Raw genomic sequence first — 24,175 nt, forward strand, 5'->3', positions numbered from 1 at the left:
TCTCTTGGAATTCACTATGTAGACCAGGCTGGCCTTGAACTCACAGAGATCCGCTTGCCTCTGCCTCCCAGGTGCTGGGACTACAGGCATGTGCCACCACGCCTGGCTAATAAATATATTTTTATCTTGGAATCATTTTAGATTTACAGAGGAGTTTGATTCCCAGCACCCACACGGCAGCTAACAACCATCTATAGCTTCAGAGTTCCAGGGGATCCAATGCCTTCTGACCTCCTCAGGCACTGCATGACACGGTGCTTATACCCACATTCAGGCAATACACTCATACACATAAAAGAAAAATAAAATACTTTTTTAAAAGTGCATTAGGTGAGTAACTTGGCCTATAAAGCAAGGCAAACTACAAACTCTGGCTATTATCTGACTTTGTAAGCTTGGCAAACTAAGAGGGGTTTTCTCATTTTTAAAATGGTCGAAAGAACTGAGAGGAATGATATCATAATACATGAAACCATCATGAAACCCACATTTCAGTGACCATAACTACAGTTGGGCTGGTTTGCAGGCATGGTCACTCTTTTCTACAGTGACCATATTTATATCTGCCCTCCAGTTGAAGGTCTGGGGAGCTGCAATACAGACTGTTAGACCAAAAGAGTCTCAATATTTACTATGGGGTGGGTGCAGAGTTTGCCAAACCTGTGGTGGAGGGTCTAGTGAGGACCTGGCATTCAATTTAAGTCAAAAGATATTAAAAGGGTATCAAAGAGCTGGGTGTGCGTGGTGTACACACAACTGTAATCTCAGCACTTGGAAGATACAGGAAGTAGGAGCAGGAGTTCAGGGTCATCCACAGCTCTATATCAAGTTCGAACTCCTTACAATGATATGCTCATTGTTGCTCTCCAGCCTTTGTGCCGGTTGTTTTATTCTCCCAGGTATAAAAAAAAAGAAGTGTACTGTGTTTCAAGTTTACTCACTCCACAAATACTGAGGGCCCAGGGGTCAGACCTAAGACAAACCCCCAATTTCAGGCTGTGTGAAGCAATGCTCAGACTTGGGGACCGGGAGAAGTTGAATCTCCTCAATCATCGTCTCAGCTTCCTGGTGGTTTCTGCCTGTGATACTAATAGTTGCTGTCATATTGGGAGCGCTACCCTGTGCCAAGAATGTTTGACTTGCTCAATCTCTTTTAATCCTCACAACCTCCCCAGGAGCTGCTCCAGAAGGAAACTGAGGTTTAAAGGCTTAGCCACACCCAAGGGCACATAGGTAGCAGAAACAGAGCAGAAGCCTAGTCAAGTACCTGGACTTCCAGGGCAGATGCTGTGTAAACAAGGCACTCACCTACCTCTGTGCTACTATACTCACTGGGGATGGGTGGCCAGATGGGGAGGAAGGTTAGGGGCTGGGGGGAGGGACAGAGCATGGGGAGGAGGGAAGGGGTAATGGGGGAGGAAGGGTGATTCTGGAAGTCCACTCCCTACTAGTACATAAATTCCCAATCTCACGGTAACTAACACAGAGACTGCAACAGTTGATTAGCAAGAGGCCTAACTTTTCTCAAAAGGACTTGCAATGAGGTTTTTGGTGTTCAGTTTTGTCCCTTGGTCTTCATGCACAAGATCTGTGACACTGCCTTTTGTTCCTTCAACCATCCCTCTCTGTGGTTACCAATTTGCCATCCCTGTGCAGAAGAGTCTGAGTCTCTCTCTGGGCTGTCCCTGTCCCCCTTTCTTGGACCAGGGTGCCAGTGCTGGCCTGTCCTCTTTATTCAGGTGCCTGAAGGCTGGGCCTGCCCTAAGGGAGGTAAAAAGGGGTGACTGGACACTCAGCTTTTGTCAACTATGATGAGCGCAAACAAAACCAAAGTACCTGCAGGAAGTGGCCCCCAGGTAGAAGGTCTCTGGCCAGGCTGGGGGTGGGGGATGGCTGATACAATCCTGCTGTCCAAGGCTATTTGGGCCTTCCTGGAGGAATATCAATGACAAAGACCTTGGCCTCCCTACACTTTGTCCAGATCAGCAAGGAAAGACCACCTCAACTGAGTCTGAAGGTTGGCACCAGATCTCATGCCACCAGCTGGCACTAACAGTTGTGCTCAGGACAACTATTCCAACATATGCAGTGAGTAAAATTGAAGAGTGCCAGGTTTCACAAAGAAAGCCCCTTACTGGTGTCCAGGATGTGTCCAATACAGAGTTAGTTTGGGTTTGTTTTTGTTTGTTTGTTTTTTTTTTTTAAGAGAACCAGTCATTTGAGAGTTTCCTATTCCCTAAAATGTCCCAGGAACTTTTTAATAAGCTTAGTAATATATCTCCTAAGCCCTTAGCAAGTGCAAAATTGATTCCTAAAGCTTGTTTTTCTTTTCCATGCTTTTTATTCATTTTAAAATTTATTTATTTATTTTATTTTTTATTTTTTTGGTCTTTTTGAGAAGGGTCTCCCTGTAGCCCCAGCTGTCCTGGAACTATGTAGACCAGGCTGGCCTTGAACTCACAGAGATCCTCCTGCCTCTGCCTCCCAAGTGCTGGGATTAAAGGCATTAGGTTGCAAAGGTCAGGTGACACGGTGGGAAAAGGATAAGCGGGTGCCTGTAGAAATTTTGCTGGTGCCGTCTGCCCCAAGGTTGCTGTGACACAGTTGGGTTAGGGTAGACAGTTCCTCATTCCAGGCTGTTCCAAAGACTCTCCATGAAATAGAAAAGTGTGTGGAGGCAAGAACAGCCATGGCATGGATCCCCAGGCCTGGGTGGGATGTTCAGCATGTGGTGGGACCTCAGCCAGCAGCAGGCCTTCCTGATGACATGTGTGATCCAGAGAAGCCACAGTCAGAGGATTATTCCCTTCCTTTCCAGTGCCCAGGGGGACTCAGTCCCTCAGGCAGGGGATCATGCCAAACTCCCAGCTCCACAGTGTGAAGAGGTCTCAATGCACGAATGAGGTTGTGGTTGCTATGCTGTTGGTCTCGTGCAGATGGCTCCATAGGAGAGAGGCACCTTAAGAGGATCAGAATCGTTAGCGCAATGCTGCTTTCCCAGGTGAAGGCCCTTGTTGAGGTGGGCAGGTGTGCTGGACTGATCAGGAGGGTAACAGTGGGCACACCTGCTAGAAGGAGACCTCAGAACTGAGTGCAAAATTCTAAAAGTAGATTATGACAGTGAAACAACAAAACACCACTGTAAACTTACTGTTGTCCCCTAAATGCCTCAGGCACTGAGGCCCAGTGCCTGTCTTTGCTCACCACACACTGTGGCTGTGAAGCAGCCACGATTGCTACTTGGCCTCCAAAGGGTGGGGCTATGGCTTCTGGCCCAGGTGCAGTGCTGGGTCACTTCTGCATTTTCTTTGGCAGTTGCCACCAGGGTTAAGCATGACCAGTAGTGCTCATCGTAACCGCCACACATAACTGCTTGGGTGTTTTGCTGAGGAAAAAGCCACATTTGGGCACTCCCAGGAGTCTAGGACACCCAGCACCTCCTCCCACACCTGAGGGACTGAGTCCCCCTGGGCACTGGAGAGGAAGGGACTAAGCCTCTGATTGTGGCCTCTTTGGGATCACACATGTTATGAGGAAGGCCTGCTGCTGGCTGAGGTCCCACCACATGCTGAACAAAGCTCCCCAGGCCTGGGGATCCATGCCATGGCTGTTCTTGCCTCCACCTACTTCTCTATTTCAGAAACTGTGGAATGTCCAACTTTGCAAATCCCATTGCTTAACAGAAATTTGCTTTTAATGTCTAAATGTTCTAAAGATTAGGGCAAGGGTAAGGACGTACAGAAAAAAGAGTGCCTGTTGGAAAACATATGCACATGTGCAAGCACATACAAAGCCCTTTGTGCTTTAAGCATCTTTGTGACTTTACTGTCCGGAACTGTCTGAGATGGTTAAACCAAGAATGTCAGTCACGAATATTTCTGCAGTGATCTCGTCTGGAAGCTCTTCTTCAAAGCAGATTTCTGGACCTAGGCAAGTGAGAAAAGAAAACCAAAGGCCTCCCAGTGATTAGGTTCCTCACTCGGGCATGTCTAAGACACACAAGGATATGACAATGAAAGTGACAGCGCTTTTGGCTTTTTTTTTTTTCTTTTGTCTTTTTGAGACAGGGTTTCCAGGTGACCTGGGACTCACTGTGTAGACTAGATCAGGCTGACCTTGAACTCACAGAGATCCACCTGCCTCTGCCTCCCAAGTGCTGAGACTAAAGGCGTGCACCACCATGCCCAGCCTACCCTTTGACTTCTTGACTTTTCCTGGGTGGAAACTAGTTCAAATGGAGTGGAGCCCTGCTAACTGGGGATGTTGGTAAACCTGGCCCTGAGGCCTTGGCCATCCTATAGAGTACTGCAGATTCTACTGTTCCAAGAGTGCTAAAAACAAAATTTAAATATGTAGCAATTGGGAAACATGTTCTGAGTACCTAAATACAGAAAAGAATGGGATATTGGAAGCCTATAGGTTGGAAATGACCCAACTAGAGTCTAGAATGATCGGAGTGTGGGAACTGTCATCTGGCCCTGGGAACACAGTATAAAAGGAACAAGAGGCAGGGAGACAGACCATGAATCTTTGTCTGTATGCCTCAGAAGGTGTGGGTCCTGACCACCAATTAGCATGGGCTTGTTGGTAGAGATTCTCCAACCTAAGCCCAGAAGAACGTTTAAATTGTTTCTTCCAGAACTTAAATCTGAAACCCTAACTTTAGGCCCAGTGACTAAAAAAAAATAGTAATTGGAAAAAAAATAATTGGAACAATCCCAGGCTGAGGACAGAACCAGGGTTTCTAGCATTTTGAGGTCTTCTACCACTGATCCACACCTTAAGCCCAGGATGATTTTTAAGAACTTGAAGTGGGGGGAGTGGGAAGATAGTTTGGTTGATAAAGTGCTTGCTACACAAACAAGAGGACTGGCGTGCAGATTCCCAGAACCACGTAAAAGCCTGGCAGTCGAGTGACCACCTATGATCCCAGCACTGGGGAGGAGAGACAGGGGATCTTTGAGGCAACTCCACTAGATTAGCCAAACTTGATGAGCTCCAGGTTCAGTGAGAGATCCTGGCTCAGTGAATACAGTGGAGAGTAAGAAGGCACACGGCATCAGCTTCTGGCCTCCACATGTGTTCAGGTACACATGTACATGCATAACTGTACACACAAGTGTGCCCACACATATCCAAACATGCACATACACAAGCAAATATACACATGCACATGATACACACACACACACACACACACACACACACACACACACACACACACAAGGAAATAAAATTCAAGGGGCCCTCAAGATGGCTCAATGGGTGAAGTCTCTTACCACCAAGCCTGAAGACACAGGACCCACATGGTGGAAGGAGAGACCTGACTCCCACAAACTGTCCTCTGATGCCCCCCCTCCCTTTGAAAAGATGTGAAAGAAAAATTTTATGAAAAAACCATGAAGTCAAACATGGTAGCACATGCCCGTAATTCTGGCACCTGGGAGGTGGAAGCTGGAGGATCAGGAGTTCAAGGCCAGCCTGAGCTAGAGTAAGACTGATCTCAAAAGAGAGAGAGAGAGGAGACAGAGAGAGAGAGAGAGAGAGAGAGAGAGAGAGAGAGGAGGGAGGGAGGGAGGAAGGAAGGAAGGAAGGAAGAAGGAAGGAGAGAAAGAGGAGGGGGAGGAAGATGGAACTTTAAAGTCTGGCAGCTTAAAGCTGGATTTGTGCTGCCAAGTTGCCTGTCTTTACTCACACGTTCTTCTGAAACTGCTGTTCTACTGTGCCCTCCTTGAGCGGCTGATGTTCACCCACCCAAGCCAGGAAGATGAAGGCTAAACCAATAGAACAAAGAAAGAAACAAGGCCAGAAGATACAACAGAACAAGCAGAACAGGAAGAAATGCTCTCGTCGGGAGGCACAGCTATGGCTCACTTGCTTTGTCATAACTTATTCATGTGGGATTCCCAGCAGACTCTGTTGTGTGCACAGTCTTAAGGAGAGTGGCCTGCACCAATCAGGAGAAATAAATGCACTAAGTTTACAACAAATTAGTGAGCAGGGCTACAAGCCCAGACAGAGGCAGGCCAAGTACCTTTGTCAGAGGCGGCTGCAGGCTCAGATTTCCAGCCCTCAGGATTCAGGCCAAACAGCATGGAAAAGCAGTCATACAGCTCCTCTTCCGTCATGTGCTCACCTGGGCACCGTCAAGTGAAAAAGGAGTCTAGTTAGCTCTGCAGGCTACACATAACATCAGAGTTTAGAATTACTATTTTGAGGTCTTTGTTACATTTTTTGAGACAGTTTCATGTAGGCCAGCCTGGCCTCAAACTCATTATGTAACTGAGGATGTCCTCGAACTCCTGACACTCTTACTTCTATCTACCAAGTTCTGGGATTACAGGTTTGGGACACCATGTTTGGTATATGCATGCTAGGGGCTGAATCCAGGACTTTAGGCCAGCTGGGCAAGCACTCTATCAACTGGGTTACGTCACCAGCCCAACTTCAAAATTCTTTTTAAAGATCTATTTATTTTTATGTGTATGAGTGTTTTTGCCTGTATGCATGTATGTATAACACTTGTGTGCCAGGATCCCCTGGAACTGGAGTTACAGATGGTTGTAAGCCACCATGTGGGTGCTTGGAACAAAATCTGGGTCATCTGCAAAAGCAACAAGTGCTTTTAATTGTTGAAACCATCATCTCTCCAGCCCCCCCAACTTTGAATTTTTTATATTCCTGCCTCTGCTTCCCAGGGGCTTAGAGTTGTTTACTACCATGACTGACCAGAGATCTTTTTTGTTTTTTTACATTTATTTGTCTGTGTGTGTGTGTGTGTGTGTGTGTGTGTGTGTGTGTGCATGTGCGCGCGCTCTATGGTATATGTGTAGAGGTCAGGGGACAACTTTTGGGAGTTCTTTCCTTCTAGTATGTGGATTCTGGTGATTGAACACAGGTCTTCAGGTTTGGCAGCAAGCGTTTTTATCGACTGAGCCATATTGCTGGCCCACACCCAAAGACCTTAAAGAGAATTATTCTAGCATTTCTTTTTCTTTAGACAGAAGGGCAATCCACAGAGTCCCACATTACTCTCACACTACTTCCTTTCATGGTGTGACTAAGGGACTGAAGCTCGGGAGATATCCTAGGACTTGTAGAAAGAGACAGGGCAGCTCGGTAATGAAGGCTGGACCCAGCTTTATTTCGGGCTTCCTCTTATCAGAGGCACCCTGATCTGACCAAGATGGAAAAAGCCCCCATTGAGAACGCTGTGTATGCTTTACTTTGGGAACCCATCCCAACCTTACAAAGCCCCAGGAGACTGACAAACTGGCATCTGCACCCCTGGTTCATAAGGTGGGATGGGTGTGGTGTTGCACACCTCTAATCCCAGCACTAGGGAGGCTGAGACTGGAGAGTTCAAGAGCTGGAGGCCAAAGCCAAACAAAAACAAAACAAATGAGTGTCACACACACAAATAATAACTTGCAAGAGTCAGTTCTCTCCTCCCATATGTGGGTTCTGGGGATGGAGCTCAGGTTATCAGGCTTAGCTGCAAATGCCTTTACCCACTGAGCTATCTCACTGGCCCGTGAGTCACATTTTTGTCATTTGTAGGTCAGGGTTCTTCTCATTACCTCACACTTGTCAAATATGCAGGACAGTGACACACCCTAGAGGTTGAAGCCCTATCATATCACTATTCTGTCATGACAGATAGAGATCTCCGATCTATCCCCCCTAACTGGGTTCTCTCTGCTGGGAATAGTCTAAGGATGTTACCGGATATCCCTGCTTGTGAATTTACCTTTAGTTAAGAGCAGTTTCAGGAAATCCTCTCTCCGAATAGCCTTCTTTCCTTGGGAATTAGTGAAGCCAAGCACATTAAAGCTCTCCTGGATGCCAACCATGGTGTTGCCAAAAGGTGGCCGGTGGTTAAGATAAACTTTGAGGAAATCTGGTAAGTTGATTTTGTCAATTAGCTCCCCAGTGTCCACATATTCACTGAACTTGATTTCATTAAACATGTCCTCAATCTAAGGAAGAGATTAGATTTTTTTTTAAAAAAAGAACTTCATTATTATTACATGTGTAAAAATTGGAGAAGGACAGACAGATGTTCAAGCTTAGAATGTGTCTTTATGGGTTGAGTTGTGTTCCCCAGGAAAGACTCTGAAGTCCTAACCTTGGGGATCTCATTAGAAAAAGGGTTACTGCAGGTGTAATTATGGTTAAAACAAGGTCCTGTTGGAGTAGGCAGCCTTTAACCGAGCATAACCCATCATTACATTATTATAGCTTCAAGCCCAGGAACACCAGGGACTGAAGACAACCTACAGCTGTCATGGGGAACAGGGCCATGCTGACATCTTGATTTTGCATTCCATCAGAGAACAAATTTCTGTTGTTTTAATATGCTTGACCTTGGATTCAATTGTCATCTCAAAATAAAATGAATAATTAAATTATTTTGGTGTTTTAAAATATTTAAATATTTTATTATTTTTATTTTTTGTGTATGAATGTATTACCTACATCTATGTAAGTGCACCCCTGTTGTGCAATGACCTCAGAGTTGAGAAGAGGGCATCAGATTCCCCTGAAACTTGAGTTACAGATGGTTGTTAGCTGTCATGTGGATGTTGGGACTCAAACCCAGGTCCTCTGCAAGAGCAGTCAGTGCTCCTAACTGCTGCGCCATCTCTCTAGTTCCCTCCCCCTTTTTTGTCTTTTTGAGACAGGGTCTCCCTGTAGCCCCAGCTGTCCTGGAACTCACTATGTAGACCAGGCTGGCCTTGAACTCACAGAGATCTGCCTGCCTCTGCCTCCTGAGTGCTGGGATTAAAGGCGTGTGCCACCACGCCTGGTCTATTTCTTTTTAATTTTTAAAAATTTTATGTGTATGAGTGTATTCCCTGCATGTATGTGAGTGCACCGTGTCATGCAATGCTGCAGAGGTTAGAAGAGGGCATCGGATTGCCCTGGAACTGGAGTTAAGGACAGTTAGTAGCTGCCATGTGGGTCCTGGGAATTGAACATGGGTCCTCTGCAAAAGCAGTCACCAGCCCCCCCCCACCATTTCTATTTTTTAAAATTATGCCTGTGTGTGTGTGTGTGTGTGTGTGTGTGTGTGTGTGTACAAGTGTAGATGCCTGTGCAGGCCAGAAGAGGCCATCAGATCCCCTGCAGTTGGAGTTACAGCAGTTGTGAGTAGCCAATATGGGCACCAGAAACTGAACTCAGGTTCTCTACAAGAGTAGCAAGCACTGGAGTTAAGGACAGTTGTTAATTGCCATGTGGATGCTGGGAACCAAACCCAGACCCTCTGCAAGAGCAGCCAGTACTCTTAACCACTGAGTCATTTCTCTAGCCCCCCCCAATCCCCTGTAAGTTTCTTAAAGCAATGAACTGTACCATGATTCCTTTTCCATCTCTTTTTCAAAATGCTGTGCAGCACTATTCTAGGTATACAACAGATCACCTAGCATCCCACCAGCATCCACAACTCAGGTGGTCTAATTTTTTAAATGGACACCTAAGAAGCCATTTGTCATTGAAAAGATCAACGAAGTTGGGTATGGTGGTGCACCCCTGCAATCCCAACATGTGGGAGGTTGAGGCAGGTTAAATAATAACGACAGACCACAACAACGTTGACAAACCTTCAATGAGGCTGAGAAATAAAGAGAAAGACCCAAACTGCTAAAATCAGGAATGAGGGAGGGATTGTCATTATTGATCCATCAAAATGAAGAACAGTGTACTCTACAGGGAGACTGAGCTACCACATTAGATAACACAGATAGAACAGAAACATTCCCAGAAAGGTACAAATGACCAAAAGCTACTCAAGGAGAAATGGAACATCTGAATAGATTTGCAATAAGTAAAGAATGGAATAGTCATCTTAAGCCTTCACACAAAGAAAAGCCAAGGACCAGATAGTTTCCTTGGTGAATTCTACCAAATACTTAAAGACGTGTGCTGATTTTCTACAAACTCTTCCCCCAAGATTTTCAATGCAAATGTCCTCAATAAAATGCAAGCAATCCAATCACAGCATCATAAAGAGTCATGTAATACAACTACCTGGTATTTATCCCAAGAATACAAAGTTGGTTTAACCTCAAGGAAGATATATAAATTGTCAATAGAACAAGAACAACATCAAATGGTTACCTAATCATATGGTTAAATGCTGAGAAAAAAAGAATTTGACAAAAATATAACAACTTATATCATAAAAACACTCAGCAGAATAGACATAGAAGAAAGTGACCTCAGCTGAATAATGCACAGGGTGGGGGGTGAGACCTACAGGCATGACAGTGAGAGACTGCATGCCACTCAGGACCAGAGCAAAACATGAACATCTGCCCAACCCTGTCCTGAAGGCTCTAGCCAGAGAAATTAACCAGGAAAAAGACATCTATCCAGAAGTTATCCAGATTTAAAAGGAAAAACTAAGGCTGGGCATGGTGGCACATGCCTTTAATTCCAGCACTTGGGAGGCAAAGGCAGGTGGATCTTTGTGAGTTCGAGACCAGCCTGGTCTACATAGTGAGTTCCAGGACAGCTGGGACTACAAGGGGACCCTGTCTCAAAAAGACCAAAACACACACACACAAAATGAATGTTTAACTGTGTGTGTGTCTGTGAGATGGGGGGACAAGAGCATGCCATCCTACACATGTGAGATCAGAGGACTTTGTGGAGTCTATTTTCTTCTTCTTTAGAACCCTTTACATGAGTTCACCTTGGGTCAGGCTTGTTCACAAGTGCCTTACTAAAATTATCCACTATATAGAATCATGTTACCCATACATGTTTATAGGTAACATGAGTCTATATAGGAAAATTCACTAAAATCTATGAGAACTGGTAAACAGGTTCAATGAGAGCATAGGTATGATATCAACATATGAAAATCAATTGTATTTTTTTATGACAAACACCACAAAGATGAAATTAAGGAAATAATTTCATTTTTTTTTAAAAAAGTGTGTGTGCTGCGGGGTGTGGTGGCGCATGCCTTTAATCCCAGCACTGGGGAGGCAGAGGCAGGTGGATCTTTTTGAGTTCAAGGCCAGCCTGGTCTGTGTAGTGAGTTCCAGGTCAGCTGAGGCTATAAGGAGACCCTGTCTCAAAAAATACCAAAAAAAAAAGTGTGTGCGCATGATTGCGTGTATGCATGTATGCTTACACACGAGTACCACAGCACACATATGGAGGTCAGTGGACAACATGTGCATTCCGGGGATCACACATATGGAGGTCAGTGGACAACATGTGCATTCCGGGGATCAAACTCAGGTCGTGAGCCTTGGCAATAAGTGCCTTTACCTGCTGAGCCATCTTGCCAGCCCAATAGTGCAATTTCTAATAGTATCAAACTCAATAAATACCTAGAAATAAATTTAACAAAAAAGGTTTAAACTCTAAAAACTACAAAATATTATTGAAATTAAGAAAAACCTAAATTAATAGAAAGAATTCCTGCATTTGGAGCTTGGAAGACTTAATATTGCTAAAGTGACAATCCTCTCCTGACTGATTATTGATCAGTATAGCCTAATGTCTGAGGCCCTGAGCTCCATCTTCAGCACCACCAGAAACAATAACAAATTGATTACTGACTGAACAGAAACTCTAATCCCAGCTGGCTTTTTTGTTGTTGTTCCAGAAACTGACAGGCTGATCCTAAAATTCACACTGCAAGAATAGACAAAAAGTAGAAAAAAGAATAGACAGAGAATAAACAAAATGGTAGAAAAAGGCAGAACAAAGCTAAATGGCTCATACTTCCTGCTTCCCAGTTTCAAAACGTACTACCATCCAACAGTTATCAAAGCAGTGTTGTTTCGGCACAAGGGCAGCCATAGAACACAAAGAAACAGAATTACGAGTTGGGAAAGAGGTCCGGAAAGACACTCAGCAGTTACTAGGGCTTGCTGCTCTTGCAGAGGACCAGCATTCAGTTCCCAGCACCCATGCCCAGTAGCTCACAACCACCTCTAACTCTAGCTCTTGGGGATCTAATATCCTTTCTGGCCTCTGCAGGCACCTGTATACACATGCACATACACACTCAGAGATACACACACCTCAGAGATACACACACATATATACAAGTAAAATCTAAAACTAAAAATTTCAATATTTTGAAAACGGCATTTGTTTATTTATTTGTATTATGTGTGGGCATACACATAGCATGGCACATGAAAGGAGCCAGAGGACAACTTGCTGAAGTCAGTTCTCTCCTTCTATCATGTGGGTTCTGAAGATCAAACTTAGGTCATCAGGTTTGGCAGCAAGCAACCTTCCTACTGAGCCATCTTCTTGGCCCCAGCTATTTAAAATTGTTTTGGTCTTTAAGTTTTTAATTTTTATTTTTGCTAATCTAACTTGCAACCCAACTGCCTCAAGCCAGTTTTTTTTTTTCTTTTCTTTACTTTTTTGGTCTTTTTGAGACAGGGTCTCCCTATAGCCCCAGGTGGCCTGGAACTCACTATGTAGACCAGGCTGGCCTTGAATTCACAGAGATCTGCCTGGCTTAAAGGCCTGTGTCACCACACCCAGCCCCCAGTCATTGTTTTTTTAAAAGCCACCATCCAGACATGGGGGTAACCCACCTTTAATCCCAGCACTCAGGAAGCAGAGGCAAGTAGATCTCTGTGAGATCTAGGCCAGCTTGGTCTACATAGTGAATTTTAGGGCAGCTGGAGCAACAAGGAAACCCTGTCTCAAACTAACTAACTAACTAACTAACTAACTAACTAACTAACTAGCTAACTAAATAAATAAATAAACCATCAGCCAACTAAAGAAATTATCAGCACCTCTGGCTTCCTCATACGCCCCTTTTCTGAACCGTCTCTGACCTCATTGCTCCACGAAACTACTATCTGAATTTTAGATTATTACCACTTCATGGGCTTATACGGTTTTCTTACATGAGCAGGGGTCTTTAACCCAGAGATTATTTACTTTTACTTTAAAGGCACTTAAAGAAGAGATTATTTAAAACCTAATCACTTGTTGCCTGAAAGCTGCCACCAGCATCATTACATCCAGCCAGCCCCTCTCATTTTAATTTGTTCACTTGCAGAATTTTGCTACTTAGATATATGTATCAACTTTGAAGAGAAAACAAAGTGTGACGATTTTTCCTTCTGTGTGAAAGAGAACTGTTAGATGTTGGCTGTCTGAATCATCTTTGGAAATAACATTATTGGTAAGGGGTATAAATAAACTACAACTGAAACTGTGTCGCTATCTGTGACAACACTTTCATATATAGCAGTTACTTAGTCTACATTTTATATAACTGCCTGTTAAATTCTGTGGGGCTTTTATTTTGTACATATAAAAAATTAGGGCTGGAGAGATGGCTCAGTGGTTAAGTGTACTGGCTGGAGTTAAGGACATTTGTTAGCTATTAGCACCCGTGTCATGCAATGCCTGCAGTCAGAAGAGAGGGTCAGAGTCCCCTGGAACTGCAGTTATGGATGGTTGTTAGCCACCATGTGGATTCTGGGAATTGAACCGTGGCCCCCTGCAAAAGCAGCACTGAGCCATCTCTCCAGTCCCGATTTTAATAATTTCAATAGTGTTAGGCTGGGTGTGGTGGTGCACACCTTTAATCTCAGCACTTGGGAGGCAGAGCCAGGGGGATCTCTGTGAGGTCAAGGCAAGCCTCATTTACATAGTGAGTTCCAGGCCAGCTGGGGCTACAGGGAGACCCTGTCAAAAAAAAAGACCTAATAATAATTTCAATAGTGTTAAGATATACATCAAGAGCTGGGCATGTTGGTGCACGCCTGCACTCAGGAGGCAGAGGCAGTGTACCCTTTAATCCCAGTACTTGGGAGGCAACGACGTGGATCTCTGTGAGATTGAGGCCAGCCTGGTCTACATAAGGAGTGCCAGGCCAGTGAGGCTACAGGGAGACCTGTCTCAAAACAAAACAAAAATGAAAAAAAAAAGATAAACACATGCCACTCTTTCCTATAAGCTACTGGAGGCTAAAGGTAAGAGTATAGTTTTAGATAATAGACCCATTTTCAAATCCTACTATTTTCTGTGTATGGGATCTTGGGGGAATTATTTAAAGTTCCTTGTTCTCAATTTCATGATCTTGAAAGAGAGGGGAACACAGAATGCTACATTGGGCTGGGTTTTATTTTTGTTGTTGTTTCATTTTGGTTTTATTTTTTTGATACAGGGTCTCATGTAGCCCAGGTTAGTCTCAAACTTCCTATATAACTGAAGATGACCTTGAAATTTTGATCCTCACAGGCATGGACCACTGTGCCTAGTTTATGTAGCACTGGGTTATTTTGAAGCTTGTAAATAAAGTGCTTCCACAGGACAGGCACTGAACAGAGTCATTATTCTGTAATTATTATATTTTCTAGGTACTTACCAATTAGAATACATGTAATTAGAATATAAATTATAATTATATATTAATTACCTATGATAAAATTTATAAATAACAAGTATATAAATTATAATACATATACATTACTGATGTAATACATGATTTAATGCAATTTAGAAATAGGGGACTATGATGACAAAAAGGAATTTTTTAAAATGCTGCATTAGTCGCACTCAGAGAGCTGCAAGATCTTGGTGAACAGTCTCAGCATAAACCACTCAGTCAGTGATTTGTCTCTTCTCCCTTGTAACTTATCAAGAATCACTGCTTAGGTGGGCAAGATGGCTCAGTGGGTAAAAGGGCCTGCTGCACAAGCCTGGCAACCTGAGTTCAATCCCTGGAGCCCATGTAAAGGTAGAAGGTAAAAACCAACACCACAAAGTTGTCCTATGATCCCCACGAGTGCTGTCACATGCGCCCACACATACACATCACACACACACACACACACACACACACACACACATATCATCATCATCATCATCATCACCACCATCATCACCATCATTATCAAAAGAATCACTGTTCAACAAGCATAAAGTTGTCAGCTTGGCATCCCTTATCTGGGGAACCTACCCTATAAGGAACCATGGGAACCAATATGGACTGCTCAGCACCTTCTAAATGCCTGGTGTGAAGGTTACTATGGAGATGCAGAGGCTGGCTGATCTGCGTAGAATGCTCTGGTTGTCATCAGCCAGGCTGATGACACTGCTCTTCCAGAAGACTTGAGTTCAATTTCCAGCACACACGTCAGGCAGCTCCAGGGGGTCAGGCAACTTCAGGGGATCTGATGCCCTTTTTGTCCTCATTGGGTGCCTGCAATCATGTGCACATACCCACACACAGACACACATATAATTAAAAATAAAAAAATCTGAGGCTGGCTGTGGTGGTGCACACCTTTAATCCCAGCACTCGGGAGGCAGAGGCAGGTGGATCTCTGTGAGTTCAAGGCCAGCCTGGTCTAAAGAGTGAATTCCAAGCCGGCTGGAGCTACAGGGAGACCCTGTCTCAAATAGACAAAAAAAAATGTTTTTAAATCTTTTTTTTTTCAATTCATGAAAGCCTTATTTGAAGTAATCACTTCCCGCCCCAGTTCATGTTGTTCTGTTTTCAGCAATGACCCAGCACTGGTTTAGTCAGGCAGAATATTTACTGAATGGTTTGCCACTTGATCTACATTTTGGTCTTTTTTGAAAAAATATTTTACTATTTTTATGTGTACGAGTGTTATGCCTGCATGTAGGTAAGTGCACCCATATTGTGCAATGCACATGGAGGATAGAAGAGGCTGTTGGATCCCCTGGAACTGGAGTTACGGACAGTTGTTAACTGCCATGTGGGTGCTGGGATTCGAACCTAGGTCTTATGCAAGAACAGCCAGTGTTCTTAACTGCTGAGCCATCTCTCCAGCCCTTTTTTTTGGTCTTTTTGAGACAGGGTCTCCCTGTAGCCCCAGCTAGCCTGAGTGCTGGGACTAAAGGCCTGTGCCACCATGCTTGGCACTTGATCTATTTTTAAACATTTAGACACACAGTATCCAGGCTCTTGAGTTGTTGCCTCCAGCCCCACGACACAAGGGTGAACTGCTTGGTGGCCCAAGTCTCCTCACTAAGGACCATTTTACTTCTGCCCATTGTTGAATCGTGTAGACCTTTCAGTTTGCAGACTCAGGAAGCCACTGAAGGTTTTCAAATTATGCTTTTTTTTGTTTTTGTTTTTGTTTTTTTTTTTTGTTTTTTTGTCTTTTTGAGACAAGGTCTCCCTGTAGCCCCAGCTGTCCTGGAACTCACTATGTAGACCAGGCTGGCCTTGAACTCACAGAGATCCGTCTGCCTCTGCCTCCCAACGGCTGGGATTAAAGGCGTGCGCCACCACACCCAGCTCAAATTATGTTTTAAAATTAAGTTTTATAACCTTCCTATTAAATGGAGAGGAACATGGTATATCTAAACTGAGGCTATTCTGTGTTTTTCTAGGAAGGCTCTGGGTAGGGGGTTGCTTTCCTTCTGTGATAGTTTCACAGACTCACAAAGTTGGAGCCCCCACCACTTCCTGTCATACAGAACTCTCTGGAACACCTTTGACAGATGAGGAGACAGTCCTTTGCCACAGCTTTTTGTCTGTGCCTCCCAGTCTGTCCTGGTTACCCACTCCAGCATTTTCTTGCTAATCTGGGCAGGGAAGAAATGGGCTACAGAAGGGATCTGGGCTGGAGACCTTCCTTGTAAGGCCATGTCTGGAAACATCTCCTAGCCCCTCTGCTATTTATGCATCACTCTGTGACTCACAGCTGCTCCTTCCCTCCTCTTGTAATCATAAAGCAGCCCCTTCTTTCCTTGGGATACATCATTTAAAGATCTCAGTAGATGCCTAGAGCAGAAATCACAGAGAAGACAGAACCTGTAATCACTTTTTTTGAAACAAGGCCTCCAGTAGCCTAGACTGGTTTTTGGCTACTTGCCAATTTGCTATGTTGTTGAGAATGACCTTGAACTTCTGATCCTTTTGCCTCTAAGTGCTAGGATGACAGGTGCCACCACACCTGGTTTATATAATCACATCTTTTGAATATTAATGAGGCACTTAGTATACACTGTGGCTGTAATTTACTCACTTTGGGAAACAACAGCACAACTAGTACAATTCACAGATACATGACTCACAATTTCACAGGTACAAGATTTGTTCTTAACATAGATATGAGAATGTCAAAAGATAGGGTTTGTTTGTTTTTCCTTCCTTCTTTCCTTTGTTTTTGTTGTTTGGTTTTGTGGTGGTGCTAGGGGTCAAACCCATGGCATTGTAATGCTCAGGAAGCACTCTACCATTGAGTTTTTTTCCATATTAAGCAGAGCACTTCCAGGCCTTTAAGTAGAGTGAGAGTTACTTGAGAGGAAGGAACACTATGCTATTGGAATTAGTTGAACATACACAACCAACACGGGGATATTGCAACAGTCTACCAGACAACAAATGCAGCGACTCAGTAACTAAGGAGAGGGTAGTATATACAGCATGGATATGCTGAACAAAAGGAGGGTTCACATTTTGAGCAGGATGAAAAAGGCCCATGCAAGATTTTATCATGCCACTCATAATAACATGGGATTTAAGACTTAATGCTCATTTATTTCTGGAAATTTCCATTTGGTATTAGCTGAAAACCATGAAAAGTAGAACTATGATAAGTGATGGTGGATACTGTGTCTGGACAGCAGCTGCCTCTTCCTCCAGGACCAGGTATGCCACAGTCAGGTTCTGCCCCTGGACAGCCAGGCCCAAGTCCTCGGCCATGGTGCCTGCTTCCAGCTGTCTCTTGCTCCAGTGACCACTCGAAGGTCCTTTATGGTGACCTTCAGTTATCCCCTGATCACAGCTTAGGTCTGGGACACCTCCAGGAATGCTTCTTCACCAGGGTATGTGTTTTTAAAGAGAGTGCTGTCTGAATGCCAAGTTATGCAGCTTGTCCCAAAGCTACAATGGTAGTGAGTTAGGTACCTCCTGCTCTCTGAAATCTGACAGTGCCCTGTCTACCCTGAAGCATCAGATGTACACTGGTTCCAGCCAATAAATTACATGGATGGAAAACAATCTGGCAGTTCTCCAATCAAATACAAAACTCCCTCTTGACATAGCAATTCCATGTGGCACATACACAAGAGAAATGAAAACATATCCACCCCAGAACCACACAGGAATGTTCACAGCAGCATTTGTAAAAGCCAGACAGTGGAAAAAACCCAAATGTTCATCAGCCCACAAATGGACACATAAAATGTGTCAAATTCACAGGACATAATAGACTATTCGGAATAGAATATTATGCAGCAATGAAAAGAATGAAGGACTGATGTATGCTGCATTCTGAAGCAATCTTGAGAGAACATTATGCTAAGTAAAATAAGGCAGCAAAAAGATTACATACTGCATGATCTCATTTTCATGAAATGCCAGAATGGGCAAAACCAAACAGATCTGATTGGTAGCTGCCAGGGCTAGGTGAGGAGGGATGGAAAGTGGCTGATATGGATGTGAGGTTTCTTTGGGGGTAATAATGTTCTAGGGATGCACAGGGTTGATGGCTGCATAACTCTGTAAACATATCCAAAACCACTGGGCAACACACTGCAAATGGGTGAAATGTGTTATGTCACAGTTAAATTATTAAAAAGAGAAAATAGTGTTGGAGAGATGGCTCAGCGGTAAAGAGCACTGGCTGCTCTTGCAGAGGACTTGGGTTTGATTCCCAGTACCCACATGGCAGCTAACAACCATCTGTAACTCTAGTTCCAGGGGATCTGACACTGTCTTCTGCACTCAGAAGGCATTGCATGCATGTGGTACACTTACATATATTCAGACAAAACACTCATACACATAAAAAATTAAGTTAAATTAAAAAATTTTTTATGGTCTTTTTGAGACAGGGTCTCCCTGTAGCCTCAGCTGTCCTGGAACTCACTATGTAGAACAGGCTGGCCTTGAACTCACAGAGATCCGTCTGCTTCTGCCTCCCGAGTGCTGGGATTAAAGGCGTGGCCCGGCTTAAATTAATTTTTAAGAAAGAAAAAATAGCCAGGGGGAAGTCATAGAAAAAGCAAGCAATAGTTTTAGTTCTAGAACATTTATACCTGAGAAAATATATTTCTACCTTCACTGTACTCCATCATCTTTTTAGATCCATAAACTTGTAAAGATTTTGCTCTGAAAAATTCCAACCATGGAGGCCTAAAGACAACAAATTAGATGCCCTGGGCTGGAGATGTAACTCAGTGGTAGAGTGCTTGCCTAGCACAAGCACACACACGCCTGTGCACACACCCTCTAGAATCCTACATTAATACATAGGGTTTGATGTCATAACTTTTGGGGGGCATTTCTTCCTTCTTTGTACCAATGCACATGGGGCTCAGGCTGCTGGGTTCAAACTCTGGCTGTGCTGTCAATAGCTGAGTGATTGTACAAGCTTCCTCCTGGCTCTGAGCCTCAGTTTCATCAGCTGTAAATGGGCAGGCTAAAGTAACTTCCTGTTTGTTTCCTAAAGTCACTGGGAGGACTGAACCCCAAAGGGCATCTGCACAGCGCTCAAGAGAAAAGGCCCATTCCGTGGCTGCCCTTGGTGCTGCAGGTCTGTCATCACCTGCTTTCTTTTTCTTTTTTTTTTTTTTTTGTGGCTCACAGTACTCTGGGGTTTATTTCTTTGAATGTTCCAAGTATGAAAGCCAGAAATGCTTTTTGCCTTGCCCTGGTCTTTCTGCAGGAAGCTCACTGCTTGCTGGGTAAAGGCCCTGCCTGAGGCCTTGCTCAGTGGGCCAGTCTGGCCTTCTCTAGAACAGTGGGTCAATGTGGAAATAACCTCTGATATTTACATTTCAGAGCAAGACCCAACACACTGAAAGCCCCTCTTCAAAGTGTGAGTTTCCCCTAGGGTCTTGTGCTCATGGCTCTCTTGCTCAAGTTTCTCCCTCTCCGTATGGGTGAGGTTATATCAATTGGCTTCCGTCCCTCTTCCCCAGCTGGGTCTATGTTTTGAGGGATTAACACACAAGGCTTTGAGGGGATCTGCGTATTTATTTTCTGCCTTTTATTCTAAATACAAAAGTGATACAAACTATACAATTATAGTTTAAGAGAACTGAATAGTATAGAAACCATGTGTGAGCCCCCCTCCATAACTACAATGCCTGCTAAAGGGGACAGATGCTGCTAAGCAGGCAGACCTTTCATTTATAGACCCTTGAAGGGCTGACAGCATGCTGGGGAACAGAGCCTGACAAGAGCTGGAACTTCTGTAGCTGACAGAAGACAGACAGTGTGGTGTTTGTTCCTAGAGCATGCGAGGAAGGAGGAGGAGGAGGTAGTTAGAGCCAGGGTGGCAGAAGGTGAGTACCCTGTGTGATCAAGACCAGCCAGGGAGCCCCACGGTGGGTGGTCATATGCAACTTGAGGTAAATTGCTGTGAAATGAGATTATGTGTGACCCTTTCTGGTGATTCCAAGAACATTCTCTTGAGGGAGTGGGCTCTGTTTGTGAGAAAAGTAAGGAATAGGGCGAGCGTCAGGCCTAGAGCGATACAAGGTACACAGAGCCTGTATATTCAAGTCAGAGCTCAGAGACCTGGGAGGTGTGAGCTGCCCTGGTTCAAACCAGAGTCTGGTTTCAGTTGATCCCAGGGGTCCCTGTTGACCTCAGGCTGTGTGTAGAAAATAGGAAGAAAGAGTTCTCTCAACTCCTAGCCCCCAGAAATCAGTGTCGTTAAAGGCTTTGGAGCATGTTCCTTCAGGTTTTGTTACGCATATGAACATACAAGTAATAATAATAATCATTTGGTGATACCCAGGGCCTTACACATGCTGGGCAAGTACTTTAACACTAAGATACATCTCCAGTAATTTTTGAATTTTAATATTGAGACAAACTGTCACTAAGTTGCCCAGCCTGGTCTTGAATTCATTTTATAGTCCAGGCTGGCCTTGAACTTATGGTTCTCTTGCTTCAGCCTCCCAAGTAACTTTGATTACAGGCCTGTACTGGATCAGAACATAAATTATCAAAGAATGCAACTATCAAAGAAACTTGCCTTTTTTCCTTTAATAGCAAAGCCTACCAGTTCTTTTTGGATCAGGATTTGTGGTGATTCTCACTTATTTTTTGTTTTGTTTGTTGGTTTGGTTTGGTTTTTGAGACAGGGTCTCCCTGTAGCCCCAGCTGTCCTGGAACTCACTATGTAGACCAGGCTGGCCTTGAACTCAGAGATCCACCTGCCTCTGCCTTCCAAGTTCTGGGATTAAAGGTGTGTGCCACCATGCCCAGCCAGTTTCATTTTACAATGGCTCCCGGGTGCCTTGTTTTATTGATCCTATTGTTTATAAATGCACCAATGAGCATTAAAGTTGTTTCCATTTTTGTTACAATAAGTGATCCTGCAATAACTGCCCCTTCCCTATGTATATCATCTGAATAGTGTAAGACTTTCTCTGTTAGGGTGTATTCCTAAAAGGAGATGTGTTGGGGCCAGTGAGATTGTTCAGTGGGCAGAGGGACTTGCTGCCAAGCTTGATGACCTGTTTGATCTCTGGATCTCACATGGTGAACGAAGAGAAATGTCCCACTAATTGTCCTCTGACTTCCACATCAGCACTGTGGCATGCACATATACATACTAAATAAATAAATAAATAAATGCAAAAAAATTTCAAGCAAATGTATTAAGTGTAAGGATATATACATTCAGAATGTGAAATGATCACTTATTTCCTCTATAAATGTTCCTGAACAAAACTACCACTCCTGATTTATCTCAGATAATTATTCTGAGATAAAACAATAAAGTCAGGGGTTCTACTTTCCTCGCTGTCCCTGTAGTCACAGGAGGCCAGTGAACACAGTCAACATTTGCTGAGTGCCCTCTATTGAGTACTTGCTAACCACATCTGCCTCTACCCAGATTAGCCTTAGATTTATAGGACTATGCAGTTGCACTAATGCTAATTCACGGTGAAAACCTGTCTGTATTATACAATGGTGTGCAAATGAAACAGAAATTAGGCTGCAGGACACCAGGGAAGAAACACTATATACAGGCCCACCCCTAGGACACCAGGGAACAAACACTACAGGCAGGTCCATCCCAATGTGGTATTCCAATATCTGGGAGAAGACACATTCATAAAGATGGAAGATGAAACTTTGACGTCAGCTGTAGAAACTGGATGCCTAAGCTCTGGTTCTTTCTATAATACTGTACACTTTATCTATTGTTCATTTAAAATGTGAAGATTTGTAGCGAAGGTATGGCACGTACTTAACTACTTCAGAGACTGAGGCTGGAGGATCGCAAATTTGAAGCCAGGCTGGGCTACATGGTGGGACCCTATTTCAAAACAAACCCAAGTGAATATTTGGAAGAGCTTTCCTCCTCAATCAACCACATCAGTTGTGCTCATGGTGCACCTGTCTTCAAAAGGGGAGGGGCTAGGAGTTCCTTGGGGAGAGTTGTATTCTCCTATAATCTGACTTTAATTTATGGTATTAGCTTCAAACACAGAGATTGGTATAACGACACAAGAAAATGCAAACACTGTAGTCTTTGGGGGGCTAATTTAACTGCATTTGAGTCTTTCATGTGCCCCAGTGTTAACATATTCTATTGGTTAGGCCAACTTCTTAGGGAAGGGGTGGTGGTGAACACAGCCATATCCTCACAGGAAATGTTCCGTTAACCACAGCAGAGTCAGAGTTTAGAAGTTTAAAAACCCTGAAAAGATGTTTTTTAAATTGAATTGCTATCAATCTGCTATGAAAACAGCAGATTAGAACCCTTCCCTTGTGACACTTCAGAAATAAAATGCATCAGCTAACAAAGTCTGATGTGGGGCACATCCTGATCACAGGGACTTCAGAAAATGACTCCAAAGAGTAAATGCATGTGTGTGTAGTGAGAAATGGTGCTGGTGATGGAACCCAGGACCTTGTGCATGCCAGGAAAAAGCGTACCGCTGAGTTATACCTGTAGACCCAGGGGAAAACTTTTTTTTAAGTCAGGATCTCATGTAGCTCAGGTTAGCCTTGAACTTGCTATACAGCTGAGGATGACCTTGAACTTCTGAGGACTGGGAAGATAGCCTAGTCATGGGGTGCTTGCTTAGTGTGTGTCAGGTTCTAGGATCTATCCCCAGTACTGGAAAAAGAAATATGGGACCTTGAACTCCTGATCCTACTGCTTCTGCTTCCCAAGTGCTGGGATTACAGGTGTGTTCCACCAAGCCCAGATAAAATGCAATGGTTTTTGTTGATGCTGTTTTGAGAAAGGGTCTCCCTGTATCCACAGCTGGCCTAGAACTTGCTATATAGACCAGGCTAGTCCCGACCTCATAGAGATCCACCTGCCTCTGCTGGAATTAAAAGGTATGTGCCCCCATGCCTGGCCCAGTGTTATTTTTTTTTTTAAGCAAATTTAAACCCCTGGAGTCCAAAGGATTTACAAAGAGACTAAAGCACCCAAACCCTCCCTGTTGGTAATCAGGAGTGAGTAAAGACATCTGCTAGTGTCACCTTTGCAACCACCTCTTTTTATAATTTTATTATTTTTATTTTATGTGTATGCATGTATTGCCTGCATGTAGGTAAGTGCACCCGTGTCATGCAATGCCTGCAGAGGACAGAAGAGGCTGTCGGATCCCCTGGAACTGGAGTTACAGACAGTTGTTAGCTGCCATATGGGTGCTGGGATTTGAACCCAGGTCTTCTGCAAGAACAGCCAGTGTCCTTAACTGCTGAGCCATCTTTCCAGTCCCAACAATCACCTCTTTATATTTTAGTTATATATAGAGAAATCTATACCTATCTCTATATATGTAGATAAGTGTTTGCATGCCTGTATGTAAGTGGGCTATGTGTATGCAATACCTACAGAGGCCAGAAGAGGGCATCAGATCCCTTGCAACTGGAGTTACAGATGATTGTTAGCTGTCATGTGGGTGGTGGGAACCTGGGTCCTCTATGGGAACAACCAGTGCTCTTGACCATTGAGCCATCTCTCCAGCCCCTTGGTTGTATATTTTTAAGAAACTGCCAGTTGGGGCTGGAGAGATGGCTCAGCAGTTAAGAACACTGGTTGTTCTTGCAAAAGACCTGGGTTCAAATCCCAGCACCCACATGGCAGCTAACAGCTGTCCATGGCTCCAGTCCCAGGGGATTCAACATCCTCTTCTGACCTCCAGGGGCATTGCACGACACAGGTACACTCACCTACATGCAGGCAATACATGCATACACAAA

At 44.0% G+C, this 24,175-nt stretch overlaps 1 protein-coding gene across 1 annotated transcript in view; it reads right to left on the reverse strand.

The window, feature by feature from the left end:
- Positions 1 to 3,680: 3,680 nt before the first annotated feature.
- The window catches only part of Wdr66 (WD repeat domain 66), an 88,523-nt gene continuing 68,028 nt past the window's right edge, over positions 3,681 to 24,175 (reverse strand). Inside the window, exons 20-22 of the mRNA XM_029566613.1 lie at positions 7,751 to 7,979; positions 6,035 to 6,136; positions 3,681 to 3,926 (exon numbers count right to left, since the gene is read on the reverse strand). Coding sequence (XP_029422473.1) covers positions 3,823 to 3,926; positions 6,035 to 6,136; positions 7,751 to 7,979 — 435 coding nt within the window. The 3' untranslated portion in view covers positions 3,681 to 3,822. The remainder of the gene's footprint in view (positions 3,927 to 6,034; positions 6,137 to 7,750; positions 7,980 to 24,175) is intronic.

Source organism: Nannospalax galili, unplaced genomic scaffold (genome assembly GCF_000622305.1).
Source record: "Nannospalax galili isolate Female #2095 unplaced genomic scaffold, S.galili_v1.0 scaffold218, whole genome shotgun sequence".
Lineage (NCBI taxonomy): Eukaryota > Metazoa > Chordata > Mammalia > Rodentia > Spalacidae > Nannospalax > Nannospalax galili.